This window comes from Centroberyx gerrardi, chromosome 1 (assembly GCF_048128805.1).
Source record: "Centroberyx gerrardi isolate f3 chromosome 1, fCenGer3.hap1.cur.20231027, whole genome shotgun sequence".
NCBI lineage: Eukaryota > Metazoa > Chordata > Actinopteri > Beryciformes > Berycidae > Centroberyx > Centroberyx gerrardi.
This window is the reverse complement of record NC_135997.1, coordinates 28,586,778-28,599,898: the sequence shown is the minus strand read 5'-3', so window position 1 is coordinate 28,599,898 and position 13,121 is coordinate 28,586,778. Positions and strand designations below refer to the sequence as shown.

General features: G+C 42.1%; 1 protein-coding gene across 4 annotated transcripts in view; it reads left to right on the top strand.

Annotated features, from left to right (window-relative positions):
- Positions 1-11,165, top strand: part of ntrk3b (neurotrophic tyrosine kinase, receptor, type 3b) — a 151,100-nt gene extending 139,935 nt beyond the window's left edge. For 3 of the 4 annotated variants that reach the window (XM_078282988.1, XM_071897339.2, XM_071897340.2), the window contains 2 exons: positions 7,681-7,839; positions 10,980-11,165. In XM_078282988.1, the coding sequence (XP_078139114.1) occupies positions 7,681-7,839; positions 10,980-11,165 (345 nt within the window). Of the gene's footprint in view, positions 1-3,026; positions 3,033-7,680; positions 7,840-10,979 lie in introns of all 4 variants that reach the window. The other variant, XM_071897338.2, reaches the window with a different exon arrangement.
- Positions 11,166-13,121: the final 1,956 nt, after the last annotated feature.

Genomic DNA, 13,121 nt, shown 5'->3' with positions numbered 1-13,121 from the left:
TCTGCTTTACTAAACACAGTTCATGTCCTTTAACAATTAATTTCCTGGTGTCATTTTTCTTGTACTGTCCATTTATAGTTTCAGAGCTTTCTTTAGTTATGCTCAATCAGAAATAGACTGGTTAGTAATTAAGACCAATTTAAAAACCAAAATTAAGGAACAAGGCTGGCAACCTTTAAATTGGTCTTAATCTCTTTCCAAGTGGCATTACAAGATCTGGAAAAGTCGTAAAGCAATTTTATATAATTACCTGGTGTCTATAAAATACATCTGTTAAAAATCGTTTAGTTATAGCTTTAGCTATTCAGTGTTTGTTTCCCACCTACAAGAAAATAGGTTGTTTTACATAAGAAGCTTCTTATGCTAATGAGCTACTGCTCTGATTGGCTGGCCATTCTGGAAGGCCTGCCCTCCTCTTAGCGCTGATTGGTCAATTTCAGACATCTGACTGGCTTGTACAAGGAAGCGTGTTTTATAGTTGGTGACTGTGGGGAAATGACATAGTAACATGATTCCATTTTTTTTTGTGTGATTACTTACTGATTACACACCTCAAAGTACCAGAATCACCATAAATACTAAGAATTGCCACATCTTAGGATACCCCCCCCCCTTTCAATTTGGTTTAAGAGAAAACTGTCATGTTAGACACTGATTCTTCTAGGACCAGGAGAGAATTTGCCTCATCACAGCTGAATTACCAACACTGACATATAGGTTCCTGCCAGAGGGAAATCTGGAGTCTTATGTCTACTTTTTTGGTAAAGAATATTAAAAATTCTTCACACTTTTCTCCAGAGGCTTCAATAACTTTACTAGAAGAGTCCCTAACACTGAAAAGGACCCTAGAGCTACGACAGTTCTTTGAAATAAGGTCAGGGAAATAAGCCACTCTTGCATTCTTAACCACTTTTCTGACACTTGAGCATTAAGTCCTTCATTATACTGTGGGACACTTGTAGCTGATCAGTCTTCTATCTATCTTCAGCTTCTCCACATTCTTTTGTTTTTTTGTTCTTCATCTGAATGAGTGTAACTGTGTGTGAGTGTGAAGGAGGGTGGTGTTGAAAAAGAGCATGCATGCCCAGTCAGCTTTCCCTAAATAAAGGTTAAATAAATAGCAATTTTATTAGTTAGTTAGTTAGTTAGTTATTAGTTATCTGCAGTCGCTTAGAAAATAGGATTAGTTTAAAGATGGAATGTGCATTTTTGAATGACTATCAAGCAACATAACATGACCCTGTAATGATTTGGATTCAAGGACTTGGTGTTCTTTGTGACTCTGCCAGGAAGCCTCTGCTTACCTGTACTGGATGCTCGGCTTTGAAGAAAAATGGTCCCCAGGTCTCCCCCGTTTCAAGGATCAAACAGACGTTCCTTTGCTGCATTATTTATCAGGCCAGCTTCTCAAAACTGTGTGTAGTTTTTGTGCTGATGAGTACACAGGCTACATTTATTACAGCTGGGTGAGGGGATGAAGAAAGTCCGTTCTACCTCCCTGCTTGGCTCTTATTTTTTTTCTTTCCTAGCACCTCTGTCTTACAGGATCATTCTCTGGTGGCCTAATACATCTAGGAATTGATGATTATTCTACTGTTGACCTTAGTGGAAGTCTCTCTGGATAAGGGAGTCCGATACATGAATGGAATGGTGGTGGTGGTAGTAAATTCTGCATTCTTTGACTTGTTGTTGCAGTACAATGTGGTTTTAAGTTCTTTTTTTTTCTTATCTCTATCATTTCTCCTCTTCTTCTGACTCGTCTAGACCGCTGTCCAAAGCACATGAGACATAAAATTCAAAGCATCACAAGCCTCCACTGCTCCTAGTTTCCCGTTCACTGTGCAGTTATGAAGTCGGCAGCAAATAGCCATTCAAGCAAAAAGACTGGTGCAAAAATAAAGAGACCAGGGTGTTCCAGGGTAACCGAAAGGTCACAGATTTAATCTCTGCACCAGCCATGCGTCCTGTTGAAGTGTCCTGAAGCAAGACACTGAACCCCTACCTGCCTACTCATTGCATTGAGCGAGTGGCTCCGGATGAGCATGTCAACTGAATGCATGTAGAATGTGTTGCATGGTAGGAATGGAGGGGCAGTGCGTGTGTTGGGGGGTAAGGGGGGGTGTCTGGAGCTCAGACAGAAACCTTCATCACCCGCTAGCATGCAGCGGCCGGAGTAGATACCACTTTATCTCCACTTGGCAGCACCTCAGCAGGTAGGAACCTAATGGACATCATAGCCTCTAAAAGTGAATTTGTGTTCGCCGGCGTTTGAGCCGGGAGAGCAGAGATAGCGCCGGGGTTAGAGTCGAGAGAGAGAGTGTGTCTAGATGGTTATCGGGGCCCTTTAAGACGTCGGGGGCCTCCCAGAGCTCCCCGCAGGCCGCCGAGCGCCCATCGAAGAGCCCAACTGGGCCGGTAATCCATCCCCTGCCATGCTGCTGTGCTCTCCACGCCGTTAATCCAATCACTCCCCTGCCACGGTGGGACAGGCAGGGCACTAATCCAGTTTACACACCAACAGAAAAAAAAAAAAAAGCCTCAGACTCATTCCTCGCTCCCCGCAGAGTAGTGCCAGCTTCGCGATGTGACATTGAGTGAGAAAGATGAGGATAATTACAGGGGCAATTATTTTATTTTTATTATGTGTTTAGTTTTATTTATTTATTTCTCTCTCTCTCTCTCTCTCTCTCTCTCTCTCTCTCTCTCTCTCTCTCTTCCCCCGCATTGCCAGCTGCAGTAATTGCCGTGGCCTTGTCGCAAAAACCCAAGGTGATAGCGCGGCGATCATTTGGGAAGCGGAGAGTCAGCCAGTTTTAATACCCGCTCTCTACAGCGGCGCCTGGATCATTAGTATGCATCTGAGGAGGTTTAGCCTTGCGTGCAGCGGGCAGGGTGGACCTCAGATAAGTCATTTAGACTAACAGGAACTTAATTAATTTTGTTTAATCTTTCTAAAGCTCCACAGGGGGACGAATAGGTATACAGCCCCCTCGCCAACTCCCTCGCCTCCCTTCCGGCCCACCTAGCTTGGCGTGGCCCAGAGGTTTTACACAGCGGGGCGAGTGGTCTCGGCGTCAATATTGGCTTAATGTTGTGTACAATACTAAAACGTGTCATGTCTAATGAGGCCAGGTGGTGTATAAGTCAAATACTACGGCTGTGACCGCTGTTCAATTAGCCATTGGCTTGCAGCGGCACCCTGGCAAATGAGGCTGAGGGAAAACGCGAGAGAAAACTCCTCCTGCCGGCCCTCCTCGACAGCACAAGACTCCCTCAGGGGCCCGTGTGCTGATAGAGAGTGGTATTATGGATCAAGATGTGGAGAAAGGTTATTTAAGTTAACCTTAATTACTGTTGTGTTCTCTGTCCTACAACTGAAGGCAGTTTCGATTGTCTTCTAGGGTCTTGGTGGATTCACCTGTTTAGGTTTGGACTCAGCTGGCAGGGAGGAGCTGGAGGAGTTAGGAGTCAAAAGACGTTTCTGTCTTTGACATTCTGCTGATACCTCTGTTGCCCTTACATAGCCTAAAGGTTAGAGAAGCAGGATTGTGACTGGACCTGTCTGGGGAAATGAGAGAAAAATCCTCTCCCCTCCCTTAACAAATACATGGCAGAGATTCCCTTGAGCAGGGCACTTAACCCCCACTTGCACTAGTGGAGCTACTTAATAGTAGCAGGCTGTGGTTGCATGGGGCAGCTCCCAGGTGTAAATGTGTGTAAATGTATGAATGTGAAGGAGGGGAGAGCTGAAAAATAGTGTGTGCGCTCAGCGAACCTAGACTTTTAAATGAAATTTTTTTTTAAATTACCTTACTGAACAAAAAGGTCCTGAGGGGTGAAAGGATGCAGAGTAACTGTAAACACTGCAAAAAAGCCCATTATAACAAGCCATTTAATATTGCATTTAAAATGAGCTTTTTTCTGGAAACAAGTGGAAAAATCTGCTAGTATGCTGAGACAATTTCATTTACTGGCAATGCAATTCAACTTGAAATCAAATGAAATTATCTTGACATCTATCTTGATAAATGGAGTGATCTGACTTATTTTAAGATATTGTCACTTGTTTCAAGAAAAGTCTTGAACCAAGTGAGATGATTTTTGTTCCATTGGCATTTTTTTTTTCAATTTTTAAAAGAAAAACAAGAGTGAATACAGGGTTAAATGACTTGTTTAGATAGACATATTTTTGCACTAAAAGACGAATGGAAGTGAAATGATGCCTTCCATTCACTTTGCTGAAACACCACCAAGACCAAGAGCGTGGCAGTTGATGGACTGTGATTTTGATTCACAGTCAGCATAGGGGGTATTGTTGTAGAAAATGGTCTCTAATGGTCTCTTTGACCTCCAGGCCATGTGTATAAATATTGAATTGTGTTAAATGGAACGAAGGCGTACGGCCTCATGATATCACTGTACAGTATAGAAACTCCACACTACACAGCACTCTGACTTATTCACCACGCTCTTAACATAGGGGTACATTGAGGGGTTCTAAGATCCAAAAGGACACTAAACACCTTCTCACCAGATAAAAATATCCCTTAAGGGTTCCTTGAAGAACCCCCATATGCTGGAGGTTTGTGGAAGTCCTGTCTGGGTTCATGAACCGTTCATGAGGGGGTTCTTCAAGGAGCCTTCTGGGGTTCCCTTATGTTTGCAGTAAAAACAGCCCCTAACCGTTCCCCAAAGCCGTTTTTTAGAGTACATTTTACCTCAGGTTACCCTTCATCGACTCCCGCAGCCCTCAGGACTTGGGAGAATGTTACAGATGAAGGACAAGTAGAGGCGAACAGGCAGAGCCCCTGTACTCGGCGAGTAAATTTGATGAAGTGTACAAACTGGAGGACGTTCTGAGTAAACGCCCTGGAAGGAGCAGCCTTTTGGCAGATTGACAAATCTCATGTTTCTTTAAAACATCCAGAAGATTCATCTGCCGCATCAAGCCGAGACGCTGAGATTGTGTTTGACTTTCAAAGGAAATGTGCAATGAGCGCACTACAGAACTGGGAGGTAATTAGCAAGACTTGAGTTGATCTTTTCGATACTTAAAATGCCACACAGCACTCACAACTGAAGGCACACAGATGTTGGAGCTGGTAAATGGAGTTGGGAGAAGAGCTTATTATGATTAAATGAATCTGATTGTGTTGTAACCCAGAGGTACAGAACAGAGGAACCACGTGGGATTGAATGCAGCTACGAGCTACTGAGAGGCTGTCCTAATGATGTTTTTAGAGCTTATAGTGTGTGTGACTGTGCTGTATTTGGTTTTGTTAGATGAATTTGTTTTGTCCTTAACCATGGAAAATGGGCTCATCTGGAAATATACCAGAGTGTAGCTTTCCTGAGTGGTTTAGAGGTTTTAGGAATGGATTGCTGGATGGATGGATGGGATGGATGGACGGATGGGTGGATGATAGATGTGTTTCCGATACGCTGCAGGAGTCCTTCCTGAAAACCCCGAGGGGCTTATAAAACCATCCCACAAGGAAAGAAATAAAAATGTCAAGATAGCAAGCAAAGGCTAAAACGGAATCCGATAACAGAAGCTAAATGACAGTAAAAATCAAAATGGTAGAACCACAAAATGCATGCATCACAAGTAAGGGAAATAAAATAACTTTTAATTCGATGTGCTGATGAGCAGACTGCCTGGCCTGTCCTGGTGGACTCAAAGTGTCAGGGGATTCTGTTAGAAAGGCCTTTTCCTGTTTCCATACCCACCTGCTAATATACTGAGTCACCTAAAGTTCAGAAAAGGGCAGAAAGACATTACATTTGCATCTATCCTGCATTAATACTGCAGATAATTGTTTCTTGAATATTATACAGTAGAACCAAATGAGTATACTGTAACATAAAACTGAGCTGCGTACCACAACCCTATTATACTACTACGACAATAGCACTCTGCTGGAATCCAGCGCCTGCACCTATGATCATAATAGTCAATTCTTATGTACTTATCTCCATATTGGCTATATAATTATATATTTATACCTATTAATACTCTGTTTATACCATTCCAATTCATGACCACAGCTTTTTTTCCTTGCAGTATTCAAAACACTCGGAATCCAGGGTAATATTCTCTATATATTTCCATATTTGTTTTGTTTTTTCTATTACTGATGTCCTTACCTTGCTATCAGTTCAATCAGTCAGGCTGTAGCAGAGACCATGTGTATATTGCATAGAAAAGTGAATGATTACCTAAATTTCTACTTTTACACTACTGTTATAATTTTGTGCTGTGCTGTATTTAATGTGGCCTACAAGACCAACCCACCACTTCAGATTCCTTGAAGTGTCTCTCAGCCAGCTCCTTAGCAGACGACTCCTTGTACTTTCAAACATTTCCTCTTGGGGATTGAAGCAAAGTGCAGCAGCAGTTCAGCATGCAGTAAAAATTGGTGCCATCCGCAACGCCTTCAGCTGTAGCAGGCCGTCCGTCACAGCCTCCGGATCAAATCATGGATCAAATCACTGTGCTATTTACATTTTCTGTCAATAGTGTACTCTGACCCCCGGTATATGCTGCACAATGAGCCCTGTAATTAATACAGGCCCACCATTCTGAGCTGAAACTCTGCAATATCCTGCAGCTCATTCCCACATCAGTCTTGCCCGGCCCGTCGCCGCTATGATTAAAGCGCGGCCATTGACATGAATGGGAAATAGATTTTAAAACAATGCCTGCTAATGGAAGCTGAGAGCGAGGATGATTAATGGATGATTGTTTAATCGATTAATATCCAGCCTCCGAGGATTTACAGCGGGGGGAGACTTCATTTCTGGTCCTGCTGGTTTAAAGACGTCAGAGAGCTCACAGCTGATATCTGCTCGGCCTCAAGTGTTATCTTTATTACTATTACCACACATAGTTAGAGAGTATTGAATGTAGAATGTATACATATAGAGTCATATGTATAGTCGGCTATCTATAGTAGGTGACAACCAGAATTTAGACATACACAATAGTGAATATGACGTTGGCAGTCGCATTCACTTTATAGACTTCTGCTGTGATTATCCATCAGCAGGCATGCATGGGGCTTTATTAACCCCTTGGTCGAAACGGATGTGTCTAGAACTGATTGGAGCACATTCATTTCCATACTGTCAGACTCTGATCCTCTGCATAATGCCAGCTCTTCTCGAGAAACGGCCTGGGATTGCAGATTACTATTATTCACCAAGAACAAAGGCATGCTTTAATACCATAACCTAAAGCATTTCACATCCTGCAATTCAATACATACAGAGCAGGTGGCAGATAAGTCAGCGATTTTCTCTATTGCATCAATGTCAACATTCAACTGTACAGCAGACATTCATGAGATGTTAAGCCCACCGTATCAGTTACATGCGAGGACAGTTAATCCCCAAAAGGGCTGGGAGCTGTTTTGATGACTGAATTTTCTAATCTGTGTTCTAACCATGCCTGAGATATAGAGCCTAACTCCATTTTCCACCCTTGGTGGGACAATAAAGATCTCCTCTCCTCTCCTCTCCTCTCCTCTCCTCCTCTCCCCTCCTCTCCTCTCCTCTCCTCTCCTCTCCTCTCCTCCTCTCCCCTCCTCTCCTCTCCTCTCCTCTCCTCTCCTCTCCTCTCCTCTCCTCTCCTCTCCTCCCCTCTCCTCTCCTCTCCCCTCCCCTCCATCTGGATGGCAGGTTGGAGGACACACCATGCTACCTATTCGCTGGATGCCTCCAGAGAGCATCATGTACAGGAAGTTCACCACGGAGAGCGACGTCTGGAGCTTTGGAGTCATCATGTGGGAGATCTTCACCTACGGGAAGCAGCCCTGGTTTCAGCTGGCTAACAACGAGGTATGAAGCATATTAAGTGTGGAAAGGTATCACTAAAGGTGAAACTGCATGAGGAATTTTGCACAAAACAAGGCACACATTCAAAATCATAGCCCCAGGTCACCCAGTGGTAGACATTGTTGAAGTCCCTCATCCTGTATTTACCCTGAATTTCCATATAAACAGTTGGTTGCTGGACTATTCTTTGTGGTATAGAACCAAATTTGACTTTTCCAAACAATTCCTCTCATCGATGGCACAAGTAAGGATTTATTAAAAAAAACATACAGCACTCTTTTTTAATGATCCTGGGTCATCAAGTAAAGAAAGTGCATCCTTTAAATAGTACAGAGCAGAGGCCCAAGTAGACTAGAATGGAATAGAACTTGCTTCATTAAGCATTGAGGAAGGTGTGAGCAGTGACTTTTGCTTTTGTCAAAGTGAAAGCATGAGCATTCCTATAGCAGCTTTAAATGAGTGTTGTCATTATGGATCTTAATCCAATGCCTCATTTTGTTTCTCTCTTCTTCCTGAGAATCAAGCTGGCCCACTGAGGTGATAAATTAGTGCTGCTTTGCCACCAGACATGATGCAGCATTACATAATACTCATGATTGGTTTGGTTTTTCATTGGAAGCTCTGGTTTGAATCAATAAAATTCAATTAGGATTACTCTTGTAAAGCAAGCGTATTAAGAAAATTAAATTGACCTAAAAGAATAACCTGGCAAGTAGCTCGCGTTGCACTCGCAAGTCATGCAATTGAAACATCAATATGCACTTGTGCTTGACATAAACTGAAATTTCCCAGATTTCATGCACCCTGCGAAGAAAGTGTTTGAAACACACATTTACATTTTAGGCATTTAGCTGGCACTCTCACTATGCACAATGCATGGTTCTCAATTGTTTACCTAGTACTTTCCAACCAAATTACGTAGCCACAGCATTATGACAACGTAATCAGACAACCACAGTTTCATCGTGGCGATGTTACAACTTGCATCATCACAACAGGAAAAGTGAAGTTCCAGGCTCCATTGCTACAACATAACTTGGTAACGTTGTCAGCTGGTAGTCTGCATGTTGTGGCAATGTAATTATCTGAATACTATTATATATTCAAATATTGTATTTGTTATTCAATTATTCAAATTTTATCAAATTCTACCAGAAATTATACTATAGTATTATCAGTTTAATCATTCTCATATAATGGACTGACACTCAATGACCCCATTAATCATAATATTGTCAGTTTCAGTAAATTAACATTAACTGGGTAGATTTAATTGTGTTTAGTTTCCATTGTCTGTCAGCAAGAGTAATGTAATTGTCAGTGACACAGCCACACAGGTCAGGACAGACTTGATGCTGCATTTCTAATCCAAGCAGCAGAGTTCTCAGCACCAGCAGAGACACTCAGATAGTCAACACAGTTTGACCTGATATCAAACCAACATAAACCAGTTGTTGTACAATAATACTTTGACATGTAACTTTTAAATTGTAAATGTCCCCTACTCTGAAATCACAAGGTTTTATCCAACAAGAGCCATCTATCACATTTCCATATTAATTAGTGAACAGCTGCCTCATAGCGCCTCCAGGAACACAATCAGCAGCTGAGTCAAGCAGCTACAGATAGACAGGATAAGACCGGAGGTTAGGCAGTGTTGATTTCAAATTAAAAGCCTAAAATTTGTCACTTTTGAAAATATATACATATATCGGAGGTTATGTAGGTATGTAGGTTATGTAGTGTGTTCTCTGTCATCCATGATCATGGTCTGGGTCACAGGATTACTGTGTTCCATCTCTTGCCTGGGCGCTGTGGCTTTTACCCTTGCAGTCATTACTATTGGTTGCTTGTAATGCTGGTGATCTAGGACACAAAGAGGCTTGGTGTGTCTCAGCAGGAACTGATCCTCCAACCTCTCAGTCTCAGGGTGGCAAGTCTACCCACAAGGCCTCTGAGCCTCTCATTAAACTTTCATTTGTCAGTGACACATAAGAAATAGAAAAGACGGCAACAGAGAGAAAGTAGTGGTTTGACCTCGGCAACTGATGAAACAGATGAAACGGTGCGAGAGTTCCCCCACAGCTCCACAGTGATATTTTATAGTGTTTCAGGTTTTCACTGTCGTCAAGTTACATAAAATTCACACCCACAAGCCTAAGCCAGAGTAAACACATATTTATATAAACACAGATTAGGTTTGCCATACTGTCTTTTTTTTTTCCAGAAAATCAGGCTTCAGACGACAGTAGATAATCATATGCTCCATTTTGACACCGTGTCGTTGTGCTGCTAGCTTGCAAGAGCATGAAATTGCGTGACAACAAAATATGTCCTGCGGGGAAAGTTTCAGTTCCTCCTCTTCAACAGTATTGGTAATTGCTCTATGGCTAAACAACTCTAAAACAAAGTCTACTGGTAGAAATATACATACATTTTAACTATCTATATTGGTTCATGTTATTACTGGGTTTAGGTTGTTTCAGTTTTTCTTCTTTTTTTTTTAATAGTATTGCTCTTGAACCAAACTGTGATATTTGGGCTGGTATCAGTACTGAAGTCCAAATTTTGCTATTGTGAGAACACTATAAAAGACCCGAACAAACAGAAAATAAATGGCTTTCAAAACACAGTCATCATGTCGCATCACTTTGAAAATGTATTTATGAATAATCCTCAGCATCTGAGCACTGCCCATGACTGATAGTGTTATTGATGTATGTCTGAATGCACTCCAAAACAAACTGCAACAACCTTGTTAGAACTTATCTCCTCCTTATGTCCCCTTGAGCTACATTGGCCCGGAATTGACGCAAACAATAAAATCCCATTTTCAAAATAGAGATGAATAAGCTAGCTAATTAGAGTAGAGATCAGCAGAGACTGTTCAAAGTAAAGAGAGACAGGAAGGATTGTGAAAGAGAGAGCGAGGCGGAAGACATGCGACAAAGGCACCAAAACGCACCAGTATGGCACAAAGTTATGACCGAATGCACTCTGTTTATTTCATTTACCTCAATTTCATTAGTGCAAACCACAAAGGACGGATTGCTCTGTCTCAGCAGTGTCTCAATATGTACGAACCAAAGTAATTCAACTGAAAAGTGTCTCTCTCTCCCTCTCCATCTTCTTCTCCCCCGCAGGTTATCGAGTGTATAACGCAGGGCCGGGTTCTGGAGAGGCCCCGGGTTTGTCCTAAGGAGGTGTACGACGTCATGCTGGGCTGCTGGCAGAGGGAACCGCAGCAGCGACTGAACATTAAGGACATTCAGAAGGTCCTGTTCGCCATGGGCAAAGCCACGCCCGTCTACCTGGACATCCTCGGCTAGCGACCGGTCCGGTGCGGCCTGTTCCTCGCCAGACTGACAGACAGACCGACAGGGACAAACGGACAGACTGACCGACACGAAAACCAGGAATAACCAAACCAACCTGCTCCACTGTCGAAAAAAAAACAAAAAACACCTACAAGTTTGGGAAGGACTTAAGTGCCTGCAACACTTTTGGATATACTGGATAAAAAAGTATTCGAAAACACACGCACTTTTACATTTTGTTTACTTACGTATAAGATGTATAGGTTTGAAGAAGACTTTTTTTCTCAAAAACTGCAAAAAAATACACTAAAAATGGAGAGGAAAAGGGAAGTCGTGCAGACTGGCGATGGGGAAACGGCGGCGGTTTGCTGATGGTATGGAGGCAACGCAGCAGAGGAAAAATCGAGCCCGGGTTTGGTTTTATGAATATATATACAGAAATATTACATATATTTTATATTTATTTCTTTTTTTGTCAAGGTGTTGAAGGGTCTGCCATGTCTGTTGCAAAGGGCTCGGCCCCCGTTCGAAGGCGTCACCGACAAACTGTTGGCCGGGACTTGACGATGGAAGCCTTACTGCACTCACGATTGGCTGACACCGAACTCTCATGGGAACTCTATCTCTGTGGAATAAACACTGGACGGCGGAAGAGGAACGCTCTGTAGAGGAACTACCCAATCAGACAAAACCGACAAATCTATTTTAATTTAAAAAAGAAAAAAAATGTACATATTGTAAATTTCTATGTGTCAAAATTATGTTAACTTATTTTTTCGGAGGTTATTTTGGTTCCCTTTTCTGACTGTGAGTACATGAACTGAGTGGTTAAAGTATACTTCTATGATATTTGTTTTCATCCTGATCTAGAGAAGATTTATCTTGGGATGTACCTGTCTCGGTGTTGGTAAGTTGTCCGTTTTGGTGAATGGCAGTGAGTGGTTCAGACGCCCATGGGCGCTGGATGAGAGAGACTTTGGAGAGCGGGGGAAGCCTGGGAGCCGCGGCTCCACATGACATTTTACAGAGAGGTGATGAAACCGTATATTAACTTTCCAGTTCATTTGCTTTTTATGGCTAGAACAACGCGTTCGATGAGTAATATCTTTCACCCCGCCCCCGGCCCGCCCCCCCCAAACACACATACACGCTTTGAGAAACTGTTCTGTCATATTCATGCTTTTTGGTGTGAAACTGCTTTTCCACTCTAAAGAAAACATTTTTGTAACTGAGAGTATAAATCATGATTTTTCGATGTGTGCATATAGCATATACAGCCTAAAGATATCGGGAACTCGAAGCATTCTAGATCGACACCGTCGGGATCCTGTCACTCCACACGGTTCATAAAGAAGCGTAATGGCTTCCTCATTCTCGTTTTATTGAAAAGATTTGCGCTATTCAGATATTTTTCCATCAATACTGTACATGACTCACAGTCATTCTCTCCTCCCTGCACTGGTGGCCTTTGCATGTTTAGCGATGATGAGGTTTCACACCCATCTGTTGCTTTGATATAATCTCTTCTGTGTGACCGGAGAGGAAGCCACTGAAGCAGGTAAATCCTTGTGTTAATTAGTTTATGGATGGTGCATCAACAATAATTACTCAACTGGACAAACTAATTACCTGGTATATTTTCCTTATGCGTACCATTTTTTGGTCATTATTTAATGAACTGGAGAACATGAAGAGTTTTGTTCCAAAATGAGATATCTGTTTGAAAAACTTGACCCTCACTCTTACAAATTGCTTGACAGAAAAGAACTAAACCAAATGATGTTACTTTTTAAAGCATAGTAGGTACAGTAATTAAGTCTTTGGCAAAATGAGACCACTTTTACAGACTGGATCCTGTAGATTTTGAATGATAAACCTCAGGCAATTATTATTTTTTTATTATTATGAATTTTTCCAGATATATAGATTTTTGGAGTTGAACTCTTCACATCTTTTCCGTATTATCTT